The following is a 27,541-nucleotide window of genomic DNA, read 5'->3' as shown; positions in this document are numbered from 1 at the left end:
CGGCAGAAAGGTCCAATTATCGAGCTTGAGGAAAATCGTCGAAGCGTGGAATGGTGTCTGCAGCAGCAATGTATACGAAACTTTATATAGAACTCGGATTCTGGATTACCGGTAGGTGTGGTGCGCTGATCTGGAATAACCAAGTTCTATTTCGTATACGAGAGGAGTTCCAAGTTTATAAGGACGAGAAAACGTCACATTCAATTACCTCTACTTGTGCCAGACAATAATCAATTCTGTTCTCAACACGCGAGTAGAAAAAGCGGTTTTTCTCTCCCCCCTATTAAAAGGGGCATCTTTTCCGAACGAGAGCCCTTAGGTGCCAGTTGCCATGGTAATTTTCAATCCGTCACCCGTTTTCTTCTCAAAACTGTACTTATGTCGGTTTGATGTGGAACGTGCAAAATCACAAAACAGTAAATCCGTTCGGCTTTATAGGCTGTCTATAGTTTGATTCAGGAAAATCTTTCAACCAGAAAACACGATGAGTTTCCATGTTTAGAGAGAGTGAATCAAATTACCTGGAGTTCCATTAACCCAGCCCAAAATGGAATGACAAAACTTCCATTTGTGTTGTTTGAATTTTCCTAACCTAGAGGGGAACAACCATTTGGAAATCCACACTTTACAAAAATAAGGAATGAGTGTGACCTCTCTAGTACTATTTTCAATATGGATCGATCAATGAACCTATTTTTAGCCGCATTAAGAAAAATATTTTGGAAAAGTTGTAAAATGCTTAGTTCAATAAACCTTTATTTTGGTTACTAAGTTTAATGTACGCTGAAAAATGTAGATTACTTAGGTGGTTTTTAATTGTAATTATTATTATGATACGTACTAGATTATAGTTTCAACAAGTTGTAAAAAACTAAGAGAAAGATCTATTTTGAAACAGGTTTTTACTAAAAATAGCAAAGCAAAGTTTTGGTGGTTATTTGAAGTGCTCCAGATATAAAAATGTTAAAAAATACGTTTAAACCACCTAATTACAATAATTAACTTGCAATTAACAATAACAATAATGAAATTATAAGACAAACGAAATAATTATTGTGCTTAACAATGATACAAATTTAAATAGTTCTCATCAATCATAATAATATTCTGAAAGCAAATAATTGAGTTGTGAAAAAATAATAATTGTCCTGACAGATTACTCCTTCTATGATATAATTTACATAACTACTTCCCCTTGATGGAACGTTCCTCCAACCTTATTATACACTATCGTAAAATGCAAAATACCTCATTTTTATGGAGGTAAACGACTCAACCAAAATGAGTAGGCAGAAATATGGGCTGATACAGATAAAACGTCACTTTATTTAGACTTTTGAAGACGGATCGGATAAGTGCGTGTTTGATTTTTGATTTTCGATAGGGTGAGATTGCTTTACGGTTCTTCTAGACATAAATATTAACGAGCACATTAAACTGTGCTAATCCTAGTTTAGTCAACGACAAAAAGTTTCGAATCATTCAATCTAACACGCCAGTAGGTCATTAAACATTTGGGTACCGGTAACAAAAGTACACATCAATTATTCGTAATTTTCTCTGGGAGATTTTTACGAAAACAAAGAAGTTCAATTCGAACCGGTTGTTCTATTCAACTGCTACTTTTTCAGGTAAGGTCATTCAATAAAATGCCATGACTGCACGAACATTGATCATTCCACTGCAGTGTAATGTTAACTACTAAATGTGTTGTGAATCTTCTAAGCTATTAAGACGTTACATAACTTGATTGTGATTCAGCTTTTTTCGTATAATTACCCGGAAAGGTTTTTCTACATTTTAAACCAGCGTAAATCCTGCTAATACAGGGTGGTCCAGTTTTAAATGTCAATAATTCACCAATCCATAGCCAATTAAAAAATAAGTTGACATTCATTATGCTATTTTCCTGAAAAGTGTCAGACCGTTGGAGCAATATTGATCAAATTTGGAACAAGCACTTTATTACACGTTATTAGGGTCAAAGACCCAAAACTAACCCAACCCAACTTAAAAATTGTCTTGGAAACGGAAAAATCACTTAAGAAGTTTAAAAAATATTATTGAAGCCAGTTTTCATAGTTTCCAGACAAACTGAGAGACTTTAGTTTTGAAAATTGACTTTTCATGCAAATCGAGAGACTTTAATACTGAAAATTGACTTGACATAAAAACTAAGTACTTCTTCAAGAATTTGTTACCACAAATTCATACATTTAAACCTTAAAAATTGACTTGAACCCCAAAATGTGACTAAACTAATGAAAAGTGACACCAGAAGCTTAAAATTTGCATTTGAAGTAAGTTTTCATAATTTGAAGACAAATTTCAATATTTTAGTCTTGAAAATAGTCTTAGATGCAGGACATTAACATTAGATTCATGAAAATTGTCTTGAAAACGAACTTTTCGTGCTTTTTACTTTGCTTTTAATTTTCTTCGATATCTGAACTATTTTTAGTGCTTCAAAACTGCTTTCAGCTTGGAAAATCGAGTTTCAAGACTATCTTCACCAAGTTATTGACATAGCAAACTTAAAAAAACAATTTTTACATTCTTCATAGACTTAAAATGGCATTCCAAGCTTTGTCACTAATAAATCGACTTCTAGACACCTCAGTGCTAAAAATTCGGGTATTTCTTAATAAACTAGACTGTTTTTAGTGTTTTAAGGTTGTTTTCAGTGCCTCAAATCGAGTTTCGAGACTATCTTTACAAAGTTTTTGACGTATCAGGCCTAAAAGCCAGTTTGTCCACTGACCATAATCTTGAAAATGTTATTTCAAGCTTCTTCACTATTAAATTGACTTCTACACTCATAGGTGCAATAAATTGTAGCATCTCTAAGAAATTCAGACTGTTTTTAGTGCTTTTTAAGACTGAAAAATCGAGTTTAAGACTATTTCCAAAAGTCAAGTTTCTTCAGTAATAAAAGTAAAAAATTTTGGTACCAAATGCTACAATAATAGTCTTGAGAACTAATTTTTAGAAATAAAATAGTCCGAAAATTTAATTTACTTCTAGATTTGTTGCCAAGTCCAGAAAATTCAGTTGTACACCAATTAAAGCCTTGAAAATATACTTTTGGACTCTCTTTAGTCGTAGTAAAGTCAGTTCTAGCATTAAAAGTCAACTTTTATATTATTTTTAGTAGTAAAAAATGAGTTTCATGCACAATACAATCTTTGTCTTCATTTCCGGACTTTTTTTAGTTCTTGAATGCCAGTTTTAGACACTCAACCAGGATGGCAGTCTGAGAAAGCGAATCATAAGACCATTCCTAGTAGTAAAAAAGTTTTTAGACTATTCAGTAGAAATTTGGACTTTCACAAGTCTTGGATGTTCAGTTTTAAACTATAAAACGATTTTTTAAATTGAAATTTGGAGGATTGTATCTTCCTTAGAAAACGTTTTTCAGAAAAATGACATAATGCAAGTCAACTTATTTTTTGATTAGCTATCAAATGACACTTAAAACTGGACCACCCTGTATATCATTATATGGGTGAAGGTTGTAACTTAGTATTTTCTGCACACAACAAGTTTTATACACAGCACTTACCTCCTTTCTCAGCATTGGTTATTGTAACCCAGAAATCGATAGTTTTTTCGGGTCCTAATTCCTCATAGTCCCACTTCTTCCTGACTTTCACGGACCCATTGGGCTCCACCACCACCCAACTGTTGTCGTCCCTGATTTTGAAAGTCTCTTTTTCGGTTTCCTTTTCTAATTGGAACACAACTCTCCCTTCAGTGTCGCCGTCAGTTTCGGTAAACTCGATTCTTTTTGTTGGTCTTACGGCTCGAGTTACTCTTCGTTTGTCTCGATGTAAAATGTGGCCTTCTGCAATGAAAAAACGACTAATGGAACTGATTGTTTATTCCTACGTCAAGACAATCCACAAAGGAATCTAAAATTGGATGCAAAAATCAGGGTGTACCAAAAAAAGTCTCAACTATTGCTCTTTTTGGTAAAACTTATACTATAGGTTTCTAATTTAACTTTTCTATAGTCCAAAATACTCACCATCTAAAGTTTGTAGATCCAAAGCAGCAGACTCTTCCGGAGGTTTAAAATGAAAAATAACTTGAGCAGGCCTCGGAGATGTTCTGCTTGGCATCCGTAGATCATGCGCCTCCACCACCAGCTCCAGTTCCACTTCCTCGACAGGTTCCAAAGCCAAAAGCAAGTCACCAGTTTGGGGAACAATGACCAAAAAACTGGTTGGGGTTACCAGCCTGTAGGCCACCTTGTCCCCATCAGCGTCCACGGCTTCAACTTTCCCTATCGAAGAAAATCGTTTCCAGTTTGTGGTTATGTTATCTCCTTCTAACGAGTTATCTCCAACGATAAACCTGTAAACCTTCTTGCTGAACACTGGACTGTTGTCGTTTTCGTCCAGGACCTCCACCACAATGTTAGTCACAGCTTTATTAATGCCACTAGCGTCACTGGCTTGAATTGTGAGTACGTATCTAGGAGTATCCTCTCTGTCCAGAACTTGGGCTGTGACCAAATACACTCCTCCAGAGTTATCCACTGTCACGTTCTGTAAATTTTCTCCGGTGACGCTGTTTCTGAGCTCAAAACTCTGATCGGTATTCCCAGCGATAATGCTGTAGATGACTAAAAAATTGTGACTGCCAGAGGCTTGAATCAATGATAGTCCAGCCACTCTAGTTCCAGTCGGTTGATTCTCAGCAACACGACCCACAATATCGTCACTATCATCCTTAAACTGCAACATATCCCTTCTGTCCAGCACGTAGAGCTGGACTAGATGTTTTTTGGTCATGTTGCCGTCATTTTCCAGCACCAAAAGATCCACTGGCCTATCCACCAGAGGACTGACATCGCTGACAGTCATTATACTTCCATCTTGTAACATGGTAAAGAATTCACTAAAGCTAGAATTGACTAGGGTGTAGTGTTCGTTGAATTTTTTCACACTGTAACCAGGATGTGCGTCGTGTGGTATTACCGAAACCGTGTCAGATTTGGTTGATGTGATAAGGACGATGGCTATAAAAGCCAATCCGGAATGGATTAGCTTCATTTTAGCTAGTGAGGTTTCAGCTGGTGGTTGTGTGGAACATTAGAGGATATTCTAGAGATCTGGAACAAGTTGGTTAGTTTATGATTTTCTTGGATCATTTCGTGCTCAAACCGTATAAAATTACTACACCTTACAGGAAAATAACCAAATTAGACAAAAACAGAATAAGTGGTTTTCTTACATAAAATATGTGTAAACTAAATTTCTCCCTAAATGTAAAGCGACATTAAGTGAAAAATTGTTTTATCAAAGTATCAAGTTTAACTAGAAATTTTAAAACTGATTAACCCTTAGCTGTTGGCAGGGTCATAAATCTCGTTTAGGTTGTTATCAATCATTAAAAATATTTAGCTTCTCCTGTTTCAAGATTATAAAAAAGCGACAGAAAATTTGAATTAATGATAGAGGGAATTTTTATAAAGTAATAAGTAATATTCCAAAAGAATAAATATCTACTGAAGTTTCTATTATAAAAATTGAAGATAATGCAAGTACTCCTTGATTGATAACCAACCAGTTTAATTAACACTTTGATCCTACAAATCCAATTTCCATAAAAGGATTTGATCAAACTTTTAACGAGTTCGTGGTGTTTGTCATCATTTTTACAAACCACCGATGACACGAATTTTCAACACCATCTGCAATTTGAATACAGTGGTGCATTGAAAGCTTTGCATTTTCAGTTCTTTGCCTGCATCAAATTAAAAAAGGCTTAAGCCCCTTGATTAATCCTATTCGACAGTATATTCAATGGGTTTTTTTTACTGAGTGTCCTTCTGAATGAAGTTACTCATTAAAGCTCCTTTGTACTTTAAGTATAATTAATTTATATTGAAAGCTTCTTGATGTGTGTTTAACCAAATACCTGCTAGTTTTTCACACTTTTTAGGCCAACAGAAACCTTTTTTATATCATTATTTGTAACACTTAATTAATACAGTCAAAACATAAATCACCTTGTTTGAAATTCCTAACTGACCACAATGCATCATCAACTATTCCGATGTAAAACAAGATAATGCCCTTTTAATGCGATTCTTCAAACCTACTTGAAAAGGTTCTCCGAAAAAAAAACACACGCACGTCAACACATTGTCTTGTTCTGAATAAAATGTTAATGGACCGTATAAAATCCCTTAAGAATTATTGTTTAGGGCGCTTGATCCCTTTCAGATGAAATTATGTAAATGCGGTTTAGGTCAGGTAGACGCACAGGATGGCGTCTGTTTGATGGGTTATGTGATGACTTAAAGTTCATTTGGGTCAAGCAGGTTTAAATTGTTATGGTTGTTAGAAGAAGAAAACTACAAAAATTGTGGTCAACCTACGCTTTAAAACCCGTTTTTTTTCAATTGTAGTATCAATTTATTGATGATACCAGAGGCGGATTAAGCCTCTTAAGTGATTATGATGAATGGTGTTGATGTGATGCTTAAAGCTGATGGTGAAAGGAAGCTGCAGGGAGTTTTTAATTTCCTGTAGTAGAACAATTTGATTATATATTTTTAAATCTTCACAAGTAGTAAAGTTGTAAGATAATTACAACCCGACTCTGTTAAATTAGTTATTCAAGAAGATTGAATAAGAAAACGATACTTGTCACCTACACATTTTGAATTTATTCTAGACAAGCTGAGATGAACTAATTTATGGTGAAAACATTAAAATGTTGGTTTGTTAAATAGCACATTTATATGAAATCAGTGGCAACGTTCTGAATTTTTAAACAAAACTTAAAACCATCCCCACTTACCTTTAACTATTTTATTAATATTCATTTATTTAAAATTTTTATAAAAATGAACTTAACTTATTCAGGAGAGTTCCTTTAGCTTAAATTGGGTTATGAATTTTGTATGAAAAATTCACCATCATAAGCAGGCTATTTCCATTTTTAGGAAAATGCGCAAACGCTATATTAGAGCTTCCTGGCCATTATTTAATTTGACAGGAGCAAACGTCCTGAAAATGCCGGATTTATTTTGTTTTCCTGTTTCGGGACTTCTTATAACATTGTTGCCCGAATTTTGTATTTTTGATGCATATCCAGTAGGGAAATTTTTTAGTGCTATTAGCGCAAAAAATTTGCTAATGCAAAAATGTATAAATTAATAGACAAAATAGGGGAGAGTTGAAGGGTATAATTTTATGCGATTCGAGCAAAAGATAAAGTAAAAATACGTACAAAAATACTAAATTAAAAGGGTGCGCAAAGCGCCGCTAGCGTCAAACGCACGACCCTTAACAAAATCACTGAAATTGTCGTTTATATCCAGAAAGGACACCCTGTAACCACTGATCGGTCCTCACTTAAATCACAAACGGTTCATTTCGGTACCAAAATTCCCCCCCGAAATCACCGTGCAGGAAATTCAGTACCACTTACAACCCGCTGTTTTCAAACCAATCAGAAACTTGGCAGCGGCCCGACCTGCTTTAGGCCCGCGTCACATCGATACTACTAGACCGAATGGGACTTCTCCGCGCATTCGGGATCGACAATGCGACGTTGCACGATTTCCGGGACAAATTTCGGGAGTGCCTGGAATAAACCTTCCAGATAACGTCGAAAAGGTGGTTGTTGACCCTGAGGTGGGCGCCTAATTCATTAAGACCTCTATCGGATTGTATTTTGCTGTTTTCCTACCCAAATTTAAAAAACGTCTGGATATAGGAAATCAACCGTTTTTTCTGGATGACTACCATTATCTGTAGCGTGCCAGAACCGATAAAACGTGCTTTTATAAGATTGAATAACGTTTAGAGAGCGAAAAAGGCTTTAAAGGAGATTGGCCTTTCTATAGTTAAAAGCCACTTTAATTCAGAGAACCTGTCAGAAGTGTAAGAGTTTTTTATTTCGACTTTTAAACTAACAAAATTTATATACGATTTTTGTGAATTAAAATACAGCTTCCGAGAAACTAATCCATTTTAATAAACATTAATAAGACACACAAACATCTACTTATAAGGCAATATGATTAATGCAAATTGAATCTTTTGTATACCAAATCGATTATAGGTAATAACATGATGCAGGTTGAATCTATAACAGCGTGATAATTTTCCTACCCAGATCATGGTTTTACACATAATTTTGTTATTCAGTTAACATAATTATAGTAATTTGATTGATTAATTCACCATTTGATCTATAATTTTCTAATTAACTTACACTTAATTTGTTATTACTTGTATAACACGTAAAATATAAATTAATTAAGAGGGTAATTTTGTGAAGATACAAAAATTAGTTTTTATTTTGGATCTAACTGCCACTATAATAACTCTCTAATGGTAAAATAAACCTACACAAACACCACCCCCATTTAACTTTCGATATAAATGACCAAAACTGTTTATTATTTAATTTCAATTGACATTTATATGCAGCAATAATTACATAGTCTATATTATGTGATGTCTCCTAGTCAGCTGGGATATTTCTCATTATTTCCCAAGCTTCCTTAAATGGCCTCTATACACCTAAAGCTATTGCACAGTCAAGCATTTTTGCCTGATCTTTAAAAAAAAAACAAAAAAAGGTTAAATTATTATGAAACACTTGTCTCTACTAAACAAATTACTGAAAAATAAACATTCCAACAATACGCATCATAAAACACTGTAAAGCCCTGCAAATTAAATTAAAAACGTAATCATTGATTTTATAATTTTTAAACCAAAATACGAACCTATTTATTCGTCCTGTCCATTATTATTTAATCGATTTAAAACGTTAATTAATGTTATTTTGCATTGTGTGGGACGTGTTTGGTACTTTAGTATCAGAATGACTCTGCCAAAGCCAGTTAATAATCAATATGGTTTCTATAGCTACAAATATATGGTTCAATCAAGTTTTTTTCTCGTCATTCGCGTGACAATAGATGTAAATCAAGTTTTTTTCTCTAATTAATGAGTTTTTGTTGCAAACTAAATCACCTAGTCAAAGTGCTACTACTCCATCAGTCCAGTGTCTTTTATAAAATATGACTGATAAACCTTTACATGAGGTAAGTGCCCTTTTTAATAAATTTTGCTAATAAACTTTGCTACAACCCCTGGTGTTTCTAGTTTTTTAAGGGCTTGGAGCATGACAGCAGTCACTCCTTTCTACAAACACCTGTGACTAATCCAAATGCAGAGGAGATTTTGAAAAACTACCAACGCACTCCAAATGACACCAACGACCCAAGTTACAGTCGATTAACTTTACCTTAGTAAGGTTTTTCTTCACAATTAATGAAGGTTTTACACTTTTTTTCCGTAATTTAGTAGTGTGATATGCAGACAAAGATATCGAGATGCTGGTAAAAAACAGAGGGATCAATTTATTAAAGAAGTGCAGTTACACGAACGATTACGACTTAGAGCTCTGGATGGTGTAAGAATACACAGGTAAATAATTTCTTCTAGAAATTCATTTAAAATTAAGTAAAGTTTGGTTTCAGGGAGTTTTGCAATCCTATTATAAACCATATAAATTCAAGTGAATTGGTGAAGTTAACAGAGAAACAGAAGGAACGGATTGAGAAGATACTAAGTTCAAGATGAAACCAAAAGAGTAATAAAGAAATTTTAAAACTTTTAGCACTGTTTTCATGTCCTCAAAAAACACTCCCTATCTGTGTTAAAGTTAATAATGTTAAAACCTCCTGTAAAAACATATTCAACCAAAATGTCATAATAAAAGTCAAACTGACACAAAATGTTTGCCAGTGCCCAACAAAGTGGTTTTATATCAATATTTTACAGCGTGGGCAGTAATCCCCTAGCATTATGGGATAAACAGGTGGATTTATTACTTTACACTGCAACTAGCACATTCTTATACTTCATCCTAGGTCAAGAACGGTCATATAAGAAGAGTAATAGACGACGAAGTCAAGTCTTTAGTGCTAGACATTGGAGGAACTAATGTTGCCACTACTTACATTACCTGCCCCATCAAACCAAGAGCATCATTAGGTGTACGACTTCCTTACTTGGTTATGGTGATCAAAAACATGAAAAAGTACTTTTCATTTGAAATCCAAATTTTAGGTAACATACAAGTTAAATACTAACTGATACTACGTAACATACTTTTTAGATGATAAAGACATGAGGAGAAGGTTTAGAGTGTCCAACTTCCAGTCCACCACTAAAGTTAGACCATTTTGCACTACAATGCCTATTGGTTTAAGCTCAGGCTGGAATCAAGTTCAGTTTAATTTAGCTGACTTCACTAAAAGAGCTTACGGTATATTTTAAGTAAATTCCACAACTAAGAATTATCACCCAATCCTTAAGGCTCAATGTATTTGGAGACCACTAGAGTGCAAATCCACGCCAATGTTAGAATTCGAAGAATTTACTTCACTGATCAACTTCACAGCGACGAGGACTTACCCAACGAGTTCAAACTATTTGCTCCTGGCCCTAAAGACGCTAAAAAAGGCAAAGGAAAGGACAAAAAACCATCCAAAGAAGCATTAGGTAAACCCCCCTCTTAACTATAGTAACTCAATTATTAAAACAAACTGTTCAGTGCCTCCGATACAAACACATCCAAAGGGCGAAGAGGAGGTTCCACCACCTCCAAGTCCTGCCGAAGAATCGCCAGTACCTAAGGAAGAACCTCCTGCAAGTGAAGCTGAGCCAGTAGAAAAAGTGGAAGCGGAAGCTGCCCAGCCTGAAGAGCAGGCCGAACAACCCCCTGAAGAAGCTCCAAAACCAGAAGAGGCGGAAGAACCAAAGCCAGAGACAGCAGAAGAAGGTTAGCTTTCTATTTAAAACAATTTAAAAAATCTGACGGAGTTTGAATTAGCACCAACTGAAGAAGCTCCACCAGAACAACCGGAATCTGGTGCTGAAGAACAACAGGAAGCACCGGCTGAAGGTGAGGTTAAAGATGAACAGCCAGTTGAAGCAAGTGAAGCTCCTCAAGCAGAGTCAGAACTTGAACAGCCAGCAGAAAGTGAAGGCGGTGAAGCAGGCGAGCCTGAAACCGAAGCTAAAGCAGAAGAGGGTATACCCCAATAAAATGAAGACTCTATTAAAGTAAACATGGGAATAACTTTAGCTCCAGCTGAAGCAGGGGACGCTCAACCTGAACCACCAGAACAAACGGAAACTGAGGAAGCACCTAGTGAAGTTACTGAAACTACAGAAGAAGCTACCACACCACAAACTGAACCCGAAACCACAGATCATGAAGAAGAGGCTTAGTTTTTTTTTTTGTAAATTTAGTTATTTGTATATTTTTTTATATATTGCTAATTTGATGCGGAGCAGTTTTCTTGCTACTTTTCTGAAATTATTGGAGTCAAATTACTCTAACACTAATTAGATAAAAAAAACATGTATCAATACTTTGGGAAATTAAAACACAATTTAGACAGTATTCCTTCTGTATTAAACAACAAAACGTAACTCGTATAAACATTAAAAGATATAGAAATTTGAGTACAACTTTAATGGTACTTTCACTAAAAAACAACCAAACTAAATGTAAAAAAAAAATTTTCTTTTCCACAAAAAGTGAGTTTTTAACGTAATGATAACGACGTTGTGATGCAACGTAAAGTAAACGTAACGTAACAGAAAACACGATGCTTATAAAGTATACGAAAGTCGCAAACTAATTTTACTTCTCTTCCGGTTCAGGGATTGGAGTTTGCGGTCTAGACAAAACAGCAGGAAGGATTTTGTCGTCGTGGCTGATTCGACGTCCTTGCGAACTGGAAGGCCTGCTTACGGCAGGTGCGCATTGATCAGGTTTATCCTCTTCATCTGGTAAAGGACTGTGAGGTCGTGACACGTGTCCGGGGATAATTCTTTCATCGTGACGTGTGGGAGGTCGTTCTGTACTTGGCGGTCTGCTTTCTACTTTTTCAACTGGTTTTTCCTGAGATTGAACAAGTTAAAGTATAGTTAGAACACCAATATACACATACCTGTTCAGGAACTAGATCAGCGATTTCATTCATAGTTGCAGCCAATTCCGGTTCATGTTCTTCACAACTGCTTTCAGGTCTTTTTGGCACCTCAGTCACCTCATCAGATTCTTTAAGAACGTCAGGTTCAGAGTGGTTTCCTGAATCGGCTTGAGAATCTTTTAACGTCTCGTCTTTGCAGATATTTTCAGGTTTTGTCTCTTCTGGTTCTACTGCGTTGGAATGATTGCTTTCTACATTATTACCTTCTGAAACCACAACACATAGAATGTCTACCTTAATGAGTTTTTAGCCAAAATACCTGCTTCATAAGTAATAACATTGTCTTCGCTACTAATTAAATCCTCACTCTTTTCTGACAGAGTGTTTGACAGGTTCAAGGCAGCTTTAACGCCCCCTAAATTAGGACGAATATCGGCAGCATCTTTGTAAAGGCGGACGCAATCTTCAGCTACCAGCTCCACTTGGAATAACGTATCGTCAGGGTAAAGTGTCCTAAAAGTATCATGGGACGCGTCGTCCCACTCCATTGAAGGCATAGGCTCCAAACAAACAGGTTCAGGCAGTAATTCACCGTCCTTCTCAATCCAAAACTTGTGAAGACTGTCAAAGTTTCTCACAAATCCGTCCACAGTAGATGGTAAAATTTTCGGGACGATGCTCTCCCCATTCAAAAACAAATCAACAACCGCCGTTTCACCGGTTGTAATTTTTTTCAAAGCAAAAATAGTAAGTCCTAAGATTGGTACCATTAAATTCAGTTAAAGAAAACAGTCAACTAAATTACCGTCAGCAGACAGTTCCGAAAATTTATCTTGCGCCTGTTTAGTCCAATAAGGGATTCCTTCAGGTTTTGACAGAGAACATTTTTGAGCTAAAGCTGGCGTCGCTATTAAATCTTCCGGAAGTTGTCGAAGGCTTGTACTGATACTCGAGTTGCCATAATCGATAAATATTAGTTCAATGCCTGAAAAGAATGTTTCTAACTGTAGGCAAAAAATGCGCATAACGTCGTACCTGCTACTGTATTTGACAAAATCCGTGCCCGATACCACATATCATCATCAGAGAAAAGAGCCGCACATAAAGTACCAGGAGTTAAATCCTCCAACTCTGGGAAGTTCTCGGCTCCAGAAAGCTAAGATTGAATAAAAACGAGCAGTGATTAATTCCATTTTGCAATCACTTAACCCTTACTTGTTCTGCAATCCATTCCAGCTCAGAAATACAATTTTCCAGCTGCACCCAGAACTCAGAAGGAGAATTCAAATGACTAACAAAACAGGACGCTCCCGTTCCAATTTCACAAGGAATCTGCAATGTTTGTACATCAGTTATGCTCTTAAACAATTTGCTAATTTTACCGCTAAATTTTTGGAAATCAGAACGTCTTTAACGTTAACTCCATTCGAGTACAACTCCACAATATTGGTCTTTTCATCTTGAATGATAAACTCGGCAGTGACAATGCTGTCGTTGACGAATTCATTGAACAGCTCTAAAGCTTGCTCAGTCCATTCCTCATCCACTGCTTTTAATTTTAAACTGCATCTACTAGCGTACAGGGCCAAACTAAGTAAATGGGGCGGTAAAGTTTTCACTTGTGTGGTCGCGTTATTAATCACGTCTGTGTTTCCGTAATCGACAAAACGCACTGTGGTTATGTCTTCGTCAGCATCCAACACTTCAGCTCTAATGTATACAAGATTAGAAAGAGTCTTAAATAATGCCATTTTGTTAAATCTTACCTGTACCAATTGTGATCAAGACTGTAAGGAGCAGCACACAAAACTCCAACCGAAATATTTTCCAAAACTGGCATGTCTTTTTCATTTTCCTGCAAATAAGTTTGTAAAGCTTCCAGATCGTTTGAAGACTCAGAAAACTGGACGTAAAATTGGGTGGGACTGTCGATGTGGCTTACGCAAACTGACGCTCCTGGCTGCTCTAACACTACGCTTTCTGTGGATCACCAGTAAGTTATACTTATAGTAATTCCACTGGAATTTACTACCTTGTAGTTCTGGCGGATTGACTTCTTCTGTTTTCTCTTCAATAGCGACTGATTCGGTCACAATATCCTGTGGGGATTCAGCTTCAACAACAGGAACTGTTTCATAAGTAGCTGCCTCTTCTGGAATTACTTGGGTTTGTTGGGGGCATTCCACCACTGTTCCTTCCCAACCCGTTTCTCCGTAGTAAATAGATGCTACCACATCTTTTTCAAGGAGAGATAAAGCGGATCCGGACGAAAGAGTTACCTAATAATGTCATCATAAATAGTGTAGTAATCATCTATGGAACACATACCTGAACACAAATCATACAAGGTACATTGAACTCACTGTCCAAGGCCCTTAAGGTGTTAAACGAAACATTTTCGCTATTTCCGTAATCGACGTAAAAAACTGTGGCGGTGGAATCGTCAAAGCTTTCCACTCTACCTCGGTACCAGTTTCCGTCTTCGCCATTTACAGCATACACAAAACCTAGCCACATTATTCACTTGAACCATAAAAATAACAAATTTTCAAAATTCATTTACCTTCTTCTGGAATAATACTGTTTTCTTCAGTTAAATTTGAATATTTTGCGTACATTCGGTCCAGCAAGGAAGAAATTTGATCAGCGTAAATCGAGGGCTGTATAAACACGGCAGTATCATTAGCGTGAGAAACAAACCCATATAATTGTGAACTAAAACAATGCAAATAAAAAAAATTAAGATTTTCAGAATATTTAAAACACTAAACTCACCTTATGACTAAAGGAGGGCATAAAGGATCCACATTATCCAAGGCTCCTTCATCTGGAGTTAGTATAATGACCTTATTCCCATCGTTGTCGTAAAACGTCACGTCCAACAAGGAATTATCCAATACATTATCCACATATATTATTACAGTTTGATTCAAATATTTCTAGAATATTTACCCTTTAAAATAGCAGTTTTTTAGTGCATTAACATAATTACTTTAAGAGCATCTTCAAATAATTCAGAAGCCATTTCCAAATTGTGTGCTTTACAAGTTAAAGCCAGTCCGGATTCAAGTGACACAATAATGTCACTCAAATTGTTCACGCTTTTGATTATCACTCGCAGCTGTTGGTTGAGCAATAGAGGAATTTCGACACCGTCAGTTTGCGGGGACACTGATACAGCGAGATTGGCTTGGAGAAGTAGCTGAGACACTTCTTGTTGGTTGTCCCATAGTTCAGTGGTAACCCTTTTCAAAATCAGTCTAATGTAACTTAAAAAAAAATGATATAACGGCAAATGTTACTTGTCGATTTCATCTTTGGACAAAAATCGAGCCATGTAAAATTCCTTTCCGAAAAATTGTGCAAACGCTGAAGGATCTGGCCAACTGTCATCTTTAGGACCGACGCCACTAAGGCTACAACATACAGCTTGCGCAGGCATTGTCATAAACTTCTTCTCTATAATTTAGTTTGTACAGTTTAATACTCACAAGCAAAGCAATAACTAACCGATCGGCCAGACTTTGCTAATCGTAGATATGTTCCCAAAATCCACGTAAAACACTTTATACTGTCCACCTAACGCCTCTATAATTTGAGCTCTGTACAAAACATTATCTTCCGGGAATAACCCCACTACAGGTGCTCCCGAAACGCAGGTTTCATTTTTCCTATTCTTGTAAAACTCTTGAATCTCCTCCATAAGAGTTTTAAACTCAGGCTGTAAGAATAACGCATTGAATGACAAGACATCGATCATTATCTCAGGCTTACTTGTGAACTTTGAAGTTGACAGTAAAAGTGACCCGGATTGTGAAACCAGCTGACCACAACCGCGGCTTCTGTACCGACCACTTCTAACTTTTCGAAAGTGGCATCGTTTGAGGCGGCATCAATTGGAGTGCTTACGTCGCTCACATTCCAAGAGTTACTATCAAAAGTATTCTCTTTCCTAATGATTTGTAAAATGAGTAAAAATTGTCACGTAGCCCAATTGGATATTATATGTCATATTTTACAGTGATAGGTGAGTACGACTCATTTTTTGCAGTTGACTTAATGAGTATCACATTTTTAAAATTTCCCTTGCAAACAATGTGACACGTTTCTTTATTTCTTACAAATTGCTTCATTTAACTGTTACTATTATTATGTAAGACCCTAAGTTGGTTAAACCACACTCAAATTTAGATGTTTACTTACTTTTGATATGCCCGTCCGCCTCCGAAGTCATTTCTTGAACTAGTTCTGGGGCCTTTTCTAAAGCTTTTTTCAGATCCGCTAGAGCTAACCTCACTGCCGTCTCTAATAAGTAAAGACAAAAATCAACAATAACACAAATAAGATAAACCGAATATTTATAGCCAAGCCCTGTATTGATGATTAGCCACTTAAAAATAAATAATTCACATTTAAATTAATGAGGGACAGACGATTGTACACCCAGACCACTAACATATGATTTAGCACAACATTGCGACATTGAGCAATAACTTACACTGGAAGATGTTAGATTTACCTCTTATTTTTTGATCCGTAAGGTCTGCAAAACATTTTCACTTTTATAAGAATGATCAATATGAAACGTCATATAACAAAATAAACACTCACTTTCTAAAATCTTTTTTGAAGTCTTTTTTAAACCCATCCTTATTGTTCCAACCTCCTCTGTCACTTCGATCCTGCCTATCGCCTCGATCGTGCCAATTTCCTCTGTCTTGTCTGTCGCCTCGATCTTGTCGATCCTGCCAATTACCACGATCTTGCCTGTCACCACGATTTTGCCTATCTCCTCCATCTTCAAACCTAAATATTAGATTTGCTATTTTACGTATGGAGGTACTTTGTAATTTATAAGAAATAAATTTAAAGATGAACCAATTACGTGTCCTCATTTAGGGTCGTTCTCATGCAGTAATTGGAATTCAACATTTTTCAATGGAACTCGACAAAAACCTCAAACCTTTTACTAAGTAATCATAGGACAATTTTTATTTTTTGCAAAAATGGTTGATAATAATTTTATTGAAAGTAGAATTTTTCTACAAGTGTCTATAAACTGTTCTCTGTTCAGTGACAGTAAATAGTGTAACCAAAAATACAAATTTTAAAAAACGAACTAGCAAAATGGGCTTTCCAACAGTATATAAACTTTGATTGGTTGGTCAAATAATAGAGCTTCTGCAGATTTTAAAGTTAAAAGTTCCAAGAATTGATTTAAATTATCATAAACTTCTAGGACCATTTTGAAAGTGCCAGATACCTCTAAATGCTACTGACAATGTTCTAAAAAGTTTCAGAAGCTTCTACAGAGTCTTAAACCGTTCCAGAGTTGTCTTAAATTGTTAGAGGCCTCTAGAACTATTTTGGAACTACCAGAGCTCTCTAAATAATACTGCAAAGCCAGAGGCTTTTAAAAGTGTCTTAAACCTTCCAAAATTTGCTGTAAATTGTCTAAAACTTCTAAATCCATTAAGAAAGTGCCAGTGACCTCTAAATGCTAATGAAGACTTTTTAAAAAGTGTTAGAGGCCTCTACAAGTGCCTTAAACCTTCCAGGAATTGTTTTAAACTGTCAGATGCCTCTAAAACCATTTTGGAAGTGCCAAAGCCTAGTACAGAAGTCACTTAACAGACTATAACTACTTACTTTCGACGACCTCCAAATTTATCGTCCCTACGCTTCCTATTTTCGAAACTGTTTGAAACAGAAGAGGGTGTTGAATCGCCCCAAGTGTCGACAGGAGGGGCTGCTTCATTTACAGGACTGCTCCAAGATGGCGTTCCTTGCGTAAAATGACAATGTTATGTTTGTTCAGGTTAGGTATGGTGTGATTATTTAAACATTCCAAAACTATTATAAAAAAGACATTTGTGTGATACCTAATTCAGACATAAGTTAGTTGCATTGAAGCTTGAACTGTTAATACCCACAATATTACAAAATGTTAATTAAACTGCTAAATTAGCCTCTATTAATTACACAACTTACTGTCTGATTTATTATTCCAATTGTTGTTTCTATTATCGCTCCCTCCATCTGCCCTGTCCTTAAATTTGAACAATCTATCATTTGCAGTGGATCTGTCTCCTTTCTGATTTTTGTCGCCCCAGTCCCTGTCATTTCTCTCATTTCGGCTAAAGCACAAAACATGTTCTTTTATTTAATATAAAAACAAACCATACACGTTTGTATTTTATAAGTAAAACCACTGTTAAGTTTAGTTTGAAACAACACTGTAACTTACTTGAAACCTTTATTATTTTGTCTCCATGAGTCTCGGTCGGTAGATCGGTCATTTCGATTAGCGTCGTTATCACTACAAAGAGAAAAAAATTGGATATCCCATCAGAAAAGACCCTGGTGAAAATATACCACTTTGAAGTAGTTTTTTTATTTCACAAAAATAGCCAAATGTGAAAATAGTTTAGACAGACAATTTCCTAGTAATCTAAACTATAACATTTAATTACTCACACGTCAAAATCATTCCTTAACCGCCACGACAAGTTTGAGCTGCTTGTCAAAAAATGCAGACCCAAAAATCAGCTAAACTAAAGACAAAAAGAGCGTTTACTTACCGGTCTCGATTTTCATTTCGCCACGGTTGGTCGTTTCCTTTATCAAAATTTCGTTCGTTTTTACCCCATTCACTGTTAAAACAACCTCATCAACATAAAAACAGCAAATGTGTGGTAATAACGCTTACCGTGCCGGTTTCTTCTTAAAGCCATCCATAGAATCGCTACTCTTTCGATGCTCTAAAGTGTTACCAGCCTGCACTAACATTGGGCCTGCTTGACTTTTGGACGCGGCTATTTTGTCTAGCAACAGTGAAGCGACGTTGTAGTTGTTTGAATCGATCAGATCCACGAGCGCCTAAAAATTCACTTGTAACTTCTTGTCATTATTGAGGTTGAATCGAACCTTTCTGTCAAACATTTCATTGACTTTCATTGTGAGACTCTGGTCTAAAATTAGTCCTTCTAATAGAGCGTCCCTAGTGTCATCGGCCGGGATGTTTTGGTAGCCGTTAAGACAACATTCAATAGCTTGAGGTCGTAGTACAGTCAACTAAAATAAAAACAGTAATCAAATGGTTTTTTGTTAAATACTTGTGCCACACACCAATTCTCCTTCGACTGACTTCAAGCAACTAATTGGAACTATCTCCTCATTGCCATAATCAATGTATCTTACTTTAACATTCTCCGGATCTATAACTTCAACTATTTCACTTCGATACCATAATTGGTCATTCGGGAATAGTGCACAGCAAGGAAGACCTAAGTAAAACTGTTAATTCGTTCAGTTAAATTATTAACCGTGGGTTTTACCAGATTTAATCTCCAGAACAGGGTCACTAGTCTGACATGACACTTGTAAATCGTCCATTAACTTGGAAAGTTCTTGTTCTTTGTTCAAAAGTTGAACGTAAAATCGATTACAACTGAACACGTAACTGACTTTGACTGGTAAAGTAAGCCCCCGATTTAGCGGTAGGGGTTCTGGGTAAGCATTTTGAGCGGCCCTATTTCAATAAGAAAAATGTCAAACTATAGCAAAAATTAAAAATTGATAAACACACCGATTAATAACATCCAACGCGCTAGTTTTGGTCTCTGGATCCCACAATTCGCATTTCGGTATCGCGGTCTTTTTGACAGAAGGTAACACTTTCATGCACAACAAACGATTATCAACAAATTTCTTAAAAGCTAGTAGCATATCCATGGTAACTATAGACTTTTCAACTCCGTTTAGAGCAACTCTGATTGCCATGACTTTAGGAAGAACGTACTTGAAAGGGATTTGGTAAAGGCATTCAAGTGGCACAGTTTCATAATTACCAAAATCAACATAAAAAATCTGGAAATAATTTCTAGGTAAAAAAAAAACACTTCTAACATTGAAATTCATACTTTAAACTGGTTATCAACTTCATTGGTAACAACAGCCCTACACACATTATCATCCTCTTGACATCTTGCTAAACAAATTGTTCCCGGTAAAGGTACATCCTCTAGCAACCGTAAATTAACCGCGTTTATTTCTTTCATTAACTTGGCTAATAGATCCTCAGTTTGCTTCAACTGAACCGAAAAATGAGTGGGGCCTTCATTGATGAAAGAAACGTAAACAGCGTATTGTCTTAAAGGCTCTAAAAAAAAGATAATCAAACTTCTTTCCTCATCCTTCTTACATTGAGAAATCCTACCTAAGGTGCATGCTTTAAAAGTATTAATTTCCGGTGGTGGCGGCATAGCTTGGACTACTTGAGGTTGAGTTTTTTTCTGCAAACTCATGCTGAGCAGTACAGCTTGTTGAGCATGTAAAGGAATGGGTTGCAATAATCCTCTACTTATAAACACACCGCCAAGATCGGTTGTCTCAATGTATAGTTTGACTAAGTAGTAATGAGTTGCCTGGGTTATTAATTGACACTGCACTTCTCTGAACCGGAGCTCTTTCGAAATTACTTCGAAAATTTGGTCCTTCCATTCACCTCCACCTGTATGGTTATCCACAAAGTTTTATTTCTCTTTCTTTTTTTAACAAAATAATAACATACAACAAATCCAAAGATAAATGTTAATGAAACCTTCTTAATAGAAAGCCTTTGAACTCCAGTTGAAACTTTTACTTTGTGGAAAATTACTTTCAATTTTTGTTTGATTTTCCTTATTTAATTATGTCAATAACTTTTTCAATATGTCTCTGAGACAAAATCACTGACTAAGCAAATAAAAAATGATTCCACAAGGTACTACTGAGACAAAAATAACAACTTTTAGTATCAAACTAAAAAGTACCTTCAAGGAAAGTAGGATCAGCATAAATGATTTACAAACCAGGTTAGGATTCTATCAATCTATTTTTTTGTGCCTGGAAGTTTCATTTCCTTCTTTTGACAGCAATTATCAATGCTATAGCAAACTTACACTTTTTAACAGTTTGGTATAAATGTAATTAATCATGTTGAGAGTTGAAAAATCATAAAAATTGTAGTCTTCACCAGAAGTTACTCACAATTGTATGTTATTTTTGTGATTCTAATTAAATTTATACTCTTTTAATGACTGAAATATGGTTATATCAACATAGTTCATACACAAGACAATCAGGAAAACCCTTACATTTTGTAATTAAATAACATCTGTATCTCCCTATTTGGACCATTTTTTGCTTTAACAAAGCCACACAATTGTGTGACAACAACAATTTTGCATTCTGCTTGCATATAAGGGATAAAGGAATTGGTAGGAAACTGTATTTTAATATTTACACACTTATATAATTATTACAGTTGCTTTATTACTCTTGGTGACAATCTTACCTGGACAATGGGCTTCTGCAAAAATAAATGATGTTGCCAATGGTGGTATAGAAATGAATGAGTTTGGAAAGTCTAGACTACGAATATTGTCAACTGGAACAAAGTCCCTATTTCCATAGTCTATGAAACTAACTTCAACAAATGCTCTGTTCCTGAAGTCAATATTGGCTATTCTTGCCCTGTAAAAATTATGACAACACAAATTAGTGTAGTGTTTAGTAGTTGGTGCTTAAAAGCGTTTAAAGTAATGGCAAAAATACTGTGAAACATAAAATATAAACAGACAAGTACCTGTAATATTTAGTGTCTTTATACTTGGCACAAACAATTGTGCCAACCTGCAAAGCCTCTAACGGTACTTGGCCGATGCCCTGCTCGAATTGCTGCGAGGCACCGAGCAAAAACTGTTCCACGTAAAGTGAATTGGTTTTTTCGGTTTGACCCCACACTTTCAAGAACGGTCCTTCCTTATCGACGTAAGTTATAAACAAATTGAGCGTCTGTTGTCCGGTGTTCATGCTTGCTTATCGTCTTATAGATCCTTTTACCCTCTTAAATTAAGCTGTCGCTCTCTTATTATTAAACGAATGATTAAAAACCGGCATTAAAATTAAAAACGTGTAAATTTATCGTTTATCGTTTGGCAGTTTGGCGTCCATTATGCTTTTTTGTGGTTTTATTGATTTGACTTTTGACGTGTATTTTTCGCTCTCTTTCTATTACACCAAAGCTTAAGTGAAAAACAAGGATAGCAAACAATGGAAAATGCTTTCAAACTTGTCGCTGTCATCTGTGATATTAGTGAAGAATTATGTAGATCACGTGACGTTAGTATGTTACTACTGGATTGTATCACGTGACACAATCAGTCATGTTTCTTTCTATCCGGTGATAATGATAGGGAACAGCTGATCAGTTAACATGACATAACCTAACTTTTTTGTTGACTGTTGATTTTTATGCTTAATTTGTTGATTTTTTATTGTTTAATTACTTTCCTAATTGGTAATGTTCTTTTCGTTTAATGGCGTTTAAATAGAGGCGTACTTTTTAAGGTCCATTTATATTATATTGGAGAACAGAGCTACAATGGAGAGGTAAGAGTAATATCTAGTAATAAAGATGTGTTTCAATTTCAAATGTCCTAAATCCTACTGAAAACATATGTTGGAGTTTTTTTTGCTAAAACATGTACGTTTGCAGTGTTGTTTAATTCAGTTTTAATAGGATAAGTAGAAGGTATTAAGCCTAGCAGTTTTAGATATATATTTAATTATCATTACAGTAGCAGATACTACTACCACAGTTTCTATGAATGTTTTGTATATACACATATATTTTACTTAACTAACGATGAATTTAAGTGTAAATCATTACTATTCCTTAATATTTGTAGAAATAAAGTTGAATTGCACAAGAAAAACTCTGCTTTGGCTCAGCAATGGCTTGAAAGTCTCAACAGCTACCAAAACCATCAGCTAAACCAAACACAAAATCGTGGATCTGTTCCAAATATTCATGGAAATCTCCATTCTTTTATGAATAGACAAAAACTGTTAAGGTAGGTAAAAACACAGTGTGAAATCATTTTTCTTATAATTCAAATTTTCCAAGAGTTTGAGACTTGTTTGTTTAATATTTATTTGGTAAAATGATTATGGAGAAACCATTTCTTTCTAATTAATTATATTGCTCCAAATTTTTTAGAATGAGGTAATGTGGTAGACATTGCATTAATCAGTAAACAGGCTTGTTAGCAAAATTAAATATTTGTCTTTAAGCTTTAAATCATCACCATACCTGCTATGGTCATTATTTGTAGAGATTGTTCATTTCAATCAGATGATAGCCACTGCAGCAGTGTGGAATCTGTTCTAGAACTTAGAAAGCCTGATCCTGAAGAGGTTTTGCTAGGTTTAGGTTTTGGACCAAAAACAGCTAGTGCCGGTAGTGTAGGCAGAATACCATCCAGATTTTTGCAGCCATCCAAAGTGAGTTGGTTCACCTTTTTAACAGTGTCATAATTTGCTATTTATTTTAGTTGATAACTCATATTGATATTAACAAGTTTCTTGAAAGGTATGGGCAAGACTATCCTGATTTACTTCAGTAAGTTTGTTAACTCTGTTTATTGTTATAAGAATAAGTGTTTAACTATTTTTAGGTCTGCACCACAATCACCAGCTAAAATACAAAAATCTCATTAATTGTTATAGGACAATCTTCTAATGAACATATCAGAGTAAATTAGGTGGACCATTCCAGATAAGAGAAATGCTTTCTCAGTCTATTCTATTTTGAAATTAGAGATAGTTTTTGGTGCTCTTGAGTTTTCTTATCAAGGTGCTAATCTACAAGCTCAATTAATCTATTGATTATAAACATATTATTACTTAATAAGGATTGAACTTTATCCAAATCATATGTTTTCCAGGACTTTATTAGTAGTATTGAACAACCAACCTTTAATTCAAAAGTTAGTAGTATTTTATGTGCCTTGCTGTAATTTATTATTTAGTACATATAAGTCTGGGAAATTTATATATAGAGTGATCATATAAACTTTTCTTATACAAGTATTTAATAGACTATTTGGTCCTGCTAATTTAGGACACCCTGTGTTTTTAGTACAAACTTTTGATTTTGTATTGTTATATATCTTCAATGTTGGTTGGGATCAAGGTACATTGTGTTCATATGCAAAACTTAACATAATCCAAATATATAGGGTGTTTTCTAACAACAGCACAAAACTTGTGGTGATTTGTTAAATTTAGTTGTACAGTTATTAACTTTTTGGTTCATAATCACTCAATAGTTGGGAAACACTCTGTATGCCTATATAACAAAATCGAATTTTTAAATAGTAAGATGCATTTATTGAAAGTTCCTCTTTTTTGTGTTTCTTATCATTCCTCTAGCAAACCTATAAGCAATTGAATTACATTCTTCCAAATAAATATATTGAATTATAAGTTGTGTATATAATTAAGTTACCTGGGCTATTAGTATTACTGGGTTACTTTAAGATTTCATCAGTTTGTTATTATTAAAACTTCAAAAATAAATTATATAAAGTGTTTTATTTTTGTATCTACGTCATCTGGAAGTAAATCATGGGAATTAGGGTAATTCGTCTTTTGATTTTTACAAATTTGTTTTAACTGCATCCTCCAAATAACTAAGCTTATGTAAATGGTTCTTAGTCTTATTTATATAGAAAGAGAGCAGCTCTGAGTCACCTTGATCCCTAAAACTATTGATTTAAACCTTTTTGCGCAAACCGGTAGATGGCCATCAAGCCACCCTTACAAGTTTGCCAAACTTCCTTACTACGCTGAAACTTTAAGTCCTATTTTTATCCAGGCCCTCCTTAAAGTGGGTTTTTGGCGCCAAAATAAACCTAGAGAGACGGATTAGCGCAGCATTTTTCGTGAATTTGAACATACGCCTCATACATTAGTTTTGTTTTATTTATTTCGAAGTGAAAAGTATACAGAGACAAGGAGACAATAAATATTTTTAGTACAAGGCATCGCGGGCGTCCGTCCGTATTGATCGCGCGAATCAGGCGCACACTCTTTCGAAAACGAAAATGTTTTTCTCCGTTCGAATCGGAAAACGAAAATAAGGGCCATGTTAAAGGGAAAATGTGTTTGTGATATCCGTTTTCTTCTCTTCAAATAATCGAAAAAATTTAGTGTTGTGTGCAGTGTTTTAATATTCAGCCAGGTATTATAAATAATGAACTCTCCAGTGCTTAAAACCCTTTCAGTCCTTTTGGGACTGTTCTTTGTGTTTGTGGGTGTTATCAAGATAAGTAGCGTTGTTTCAAAGGAATTGCATAAAGATTTGGTAAGTTATGTTTCCCTTAAGGTAACTCATTAAAAACATTAAAACAAAACTTCCACAACCGATCAGTGTGTATATTTAGATTGCTACAACATATCCAAAACATCCATATAATTGTTAAATTATTTTAGATATTGAAACGAGTTACACAATTATACGGGCTGGGATGTTCAACATTTTTGGCGCTTTGCCTGCCAAAGTTGTGGCGAATAGTTTAGCGTTTAATGATTTTTATCTTTGCTCCATTATTGTGTTAACATTTAACTTCCTATTAATATTAATTTATTTTTTTTAATGCAGTCTAATGGAATTGAAGCTTTTAGTTTATTAAACGTTTTTTGATGAGCGTCACGATCACATGCTGAAAGTTCAGACTTTGCCAAGAAAATGTTTTCCAAGTTGGTCTTAATTTACACAATAATCATAAATAGAGCAACTATCAAACTAATTTTACTTATTGCTTAAGTTTTTAACAAAATGTACAAAAGAAAACTAACTTTGATGTGGTTTTCTTCTGGTTTTAAATCTGAATTTACTTTCAGCGAAAAGAATACGTGAAATATGCGAAAGTCTTTCCATTATCGGAATTACTGGATTTCAAAATTCCCTCCAAATGGTATCGAAGAACGGTAGGGGTTCTTGAGATTTTCTTCGGAGCTGCCTTAGCTTTTTACCCAAATCGTAAGTATAACAAATGTTAGCATTTACATACAAAGATAAGTATTAATAAAAAGTAAGTGAATCAAAATTTCAGAAGATTTAAACAAAATCTTTTCCACTTGGACCATTAATTAAAATTTTAATAGCAATGAATTTATTAATCTACCATATCCTGTAATTAAAATGCAACGAATTCGCCAAAAACAAAGTGTGGAAATCTATTTTTGTCTAGGACTAGCATTGACAATCCTGATGTAGGTTGCGGTCAGCACATTTTGGTAAAATTAAAACTAAAATTACCACACATTGCTCATTGGTCTTTAAATAAAATTGGGCAAAATAAAAAATTCTGAAACGTGGAACGTTTAATATAAATGCAATTTTTCCTGGATTAACTATAAAATGTTTATACTACTCCAGTATAAATAAACAGGGAGGGTTATTGTTCAGATAAACATTATTGGAATGAATGAAATTAGATAAATTATTGTAGTCCTATTTCTAAACCTATTAATATAGTGATGTAATGAGTGTCTATATTAAGGTTTACCAGGTTTTTTCTATCAATTTTCAAAAATAAACACATTTCCTGTTTGACTGACCTCCTACCTTTCAAGAGATTCCAAAAATGCTTGGAATATCAATTTTATTTAAACTGAAGATGATTTGAATTTATATTTCAGATAAAGTAAAAAACTCCGCTAATCTGGGTTTGTTGCTCCTAACCGTTATGGCAATGTATTCCCATTACATGGTTGCCGATCGATTCGAAAGGACGGCACCGGCCATAGTCTTCTTCTTCCTGCTATGTGGGAGAATGGCCGTATTTTTCCAAATTCAACGGAAGGAAGATCAAATGGCCGCTGAACATCCAGTCAGTAATGGAATTAAGCAAGAATAAACCGAGTGTTCAAATATTTATTTTTTTGTTTTTTTTTTTCTTAAATTTTGCGCTACAGGAAAAGAGTAAAATCGATAGTTACAACCTCTAACGACTGATACAACGTTTAAGTTACTTCCAAGGCTTTTTTTTAGGAAAATTGTTATTAATAAATGGATGTGGATTTGTAGAGTTGTCTTAGAGTCATTTCACACCTATTTGACTTTTAAGTATGAAATATGTGTTCATACCACATGACGATGATCATAAATATTGGATTTGAAAATGCTTCTTGCATTATTTAAATAAAAATCACATCAACTGGAAAATTAACATATTTTTGTAATAAAGGATCGTAATATCGGTTATTTTGCAGTTAATGTTATAGTGAAAGAAATAATAACGCTTTCGATGATTAATGGTAAATATAATTGTGCTATAAAGAAGAAAGCAGTCTGGTCGTTTCAAAGTCAAAATCACTCCTCATCTTATTAATTAGCATTTGATATTTAATAGAATGCTTAATATGACTTGATTTAGGTTCGATCAGTAACCTGCTTAATTAGTTCTTCTGGTTGTGTAGACTTTGCCAAAATGTAAGGAATACTTTTATCAGCGCAAATTTAAAATTCTTTAGAAAGCAAATCTGAAATTGATAATCAAAAAGTTTAAGCTAAGATGTATAGACAATAAATACATCGGTGGTCTGTCGACTAAGGAATTGTCAACATATAGATTTCCTTAAGTATGCCGATATTTACCATACTGTAAGAATATACAAATATTACTAAGCCTCGCTTTCTTCGCCGACGTTCAAGTACCATTGAAT

General features: G+C 34.9%; 6 protein-coding genes across 25 annotated transcripts in view; 4 read left to right on the top strand and 2 right to left on the bottom strand.

Annotated features, from left to right (window-relative positions):
• Positions 1 to 7,521, bottom strand: part of CadN (neural cadherin) — a 209,599-nt gene extending 202,078 nt beyond the window's left edge. For 5 of the 14 annotated variants that reach the window (XM_081986187.1, XM_081986197.1, XM_081986185.1 and 2 more), the window contains exons 1-3: positions 7,246 to 7,520; positions 4,028 to 5,116; positions 3,554 to 3,844 (exon numbers count right to left, since the gene is read on the bottom strand). In XM_081986187.1, the coding sequence (XP_081842313.1) occupies positions 3,554 to 3,844; positions 4,028 to 5,057 (1,321 nt within the window). In that variant the 5' untranslated portion in view covers positions 5,058 to 5,116; positions 7,246 to 7,520. Of the gene's footprint in view, positions 1 to 3,553; positions 3,845 to 4,027; positions 5,117 to 7,245 lie in introns of all 14 variants that reach the window. The other 9 variants (XM_081986192.1, XM_081986190.1, XM_081986193.1 and 6 more) reach the window with 4 other exon arrangements.
• Positions 7,522 to 8,884: 1,363 nt separating this feature from the next.
• LOC145733421 (uncharacterized) lies at positions 8,885 to 9,650 on the top strand. The gene is made up of 4 exons (XM_081986233.1): positions 8,885 to 9,076; positions 9,138 to 9,283; positions 9,339 to 9,461; positions 9,515 to 9,650. Exons 1-4 carry the CDS (start codon positions 9,053 to 9,055, stop codon positions 9,615 to 9,617), a joined length of 396 nt encoding a protein of 131 aa, XP_081842359.1. The 5' UTR covers positions 8,885 to 9,052; the 3' UTR covers positions 9,618 to 9,650.
• Positions 9,651 to 9,719: 69 nt separating this feature from the next.
• Positions 9,720 to 11,330, top strand: LOC145733410 (uncharacterized). Its single transcript, XM_081986219.1, has 7 exons — positions 9,720 to 9,855; positions 9,908 to 10,106; positions 10,156 to 10,305; positions 10,356 to 10,541; positions 10,594 to 10,821; positions 10,873 to 11,073; positions 11,128 to 11,330. The coding sequence occupies exons 1-7, from the start codon at positions 9,772 to 9,774 to the stop codon at positions 11,271 to 11,273; spliced, it is 1,194 nt and encodes a 397-aa protein (XP_081842345.1). The 5' UTR covers positions 9,720 to 9,771; the 3' UTR covers positions 11,274 to 11,330.
• Positions 11,331 to 11,437: 107 nt separating this feature from the next.
• On the bottom strand, positions 11,438 to 21,991 carry tud (tudor domain containing protein). 6 transcript variants are annotated; one of them, XM_081986202.1, is made up of 33 exons: positions 21,612 to 21,991; positions 21,321 to 21,499; positions 20,202 to 20,495; positions 19,906 to 20,144; positions 19,572 to 19,852; positions 19,321 to 19,514; positions 19,112 to 19,269; positions 18,911 to 19,057; positions 18,693 to 18,862; positions 18,565 to 18,636; positions 18,461 to 18,499; positions 18,231 to 18,302; positions 17,975 to 18,120; positions 17,633 to 17,768; positions 16,595 to 16,789; positions 16,503 to 16,526; positions 16,187 to 16,288; positions 15,758 to 15,935; positions 15,494 to 15,704; positions 15,286 to 15,442; positions 14,976 to 15,243; positions 14,759 to 14,922; positions 14,547 to 14,698; positions 14,312 to 14,490; positions 14,016 to 14,262; positions 13,750 to 13,963; positions 13,366 to 13,693; positions 13,199 to 13,315; positions 13,019 to 13,139; positions 12,789 to 12,968; positions 12,303 to 12,737; positions 12,002 to 12,249; positions 11,438 to 11,952 (listed from the first exon to the last, which is right to left on the bottom strand). In XM_081986202.1, the coding sequence occupies exons 1-33, from the start codon at positions 21,836 to 21,838 to the stop codon at positions 11,692 to 11,694; spliced, it is 6,135 nt and encodes a 2,044-aa protein (XP_081842328.1). In that variant the 5' UTR covers positions 21,839 to 21,991; the 3' UTR covers positions 11,438 to 11,691. The 6 variants fall into 6 exon arrangements, with proteins under 6 accessions (XP_081842328.1, XP_081842329.1, XP_081842330.1 ...); XM_081986203.1 differs by having other exon boundaries at positions 12,002 to 12,246; XM_081986204.1 differs by having other exon boundaries at positions 14,976 to 15,228.
• Positions 21,992 to 22,239: 248 nt separating this feature from the next.
• On the top strand, positions 22,240 to 24,397 carry olf186-M (Ki-ras-induced actin-interacting protein-IP3R-interacting domain olf186-M). 2 transcript variants are annotated; one of them, XM_081986231.1, is made up of 5 exons: positions 22,240 to 22,417; positions 22,717 to 22,881; positions 23,143 to 23,311; positions 23,400 to 23,429; positions 23,485 to 24,397. In XM_081986231.1, exons 1-4 carry the CDS (start codon positions 22,410 to 22,412, stop codon positions 23,418 to 23,420), a joined length of 363 nt encoding a protein of 120 aa, XP_081842357.1. In that variant the 5' UTR covers positions 22,240 to 22,409; the 3' UTR covers positions 23,421 to 23,429; positions 23,485 to 24,397. The 2 variants fall into 2 exon arrangements, with proteins under 2 accessions (XP_081842357.1, XP_081842356.1); XM_081986230.1 differs by having other exon boundaries at positions 22,241 to 22,417; positions 23,362 to 23,429.
• A 395-nt stretch (positions 24,398 to 24,792) lies between these two features.
• Positions 24,793 to 26,753, top strand: LOC145733417 (putative acetylcholine receptor chaperone). Its single transcript, XM_081986229.1, has 3 exons — positions 24,793 to 25,175; positions 25,715 to 25,853; positions 26,516 to 26,753. Exons 1-3 carry the CDS (start codon positions 25,065 to 25,067, stop codon positions 26,731 to 26,733), a joined length of 468 nt encoding a protein of 155 aa, XP_081842355.1. The 5' UTR covers positions 24,793 to 25,064; the 3' UTR covers positions 26,734 to 26,753.
• Positions 26,754 to 27,541: the final 788 nt, after the last annotated feature.

Source organism: Ips typographus, linkage group LG9 (assembly GCF_016097725.1).
Source record: "Ips typographus isolate SLU linkage group LG9, UJ_Ityp_2.0, whole genome shotgun sequence".
Taxonomy (NCBI): domain Eukaryota; kingdom Metazoa; phylum Arthropoda; class Insecta; order Coleoptera; family Curculionidae; genus Ips; species Ips typographus.
This window is presented reverse-complemented; position numbering and strand designations above follow the sequence as displayed.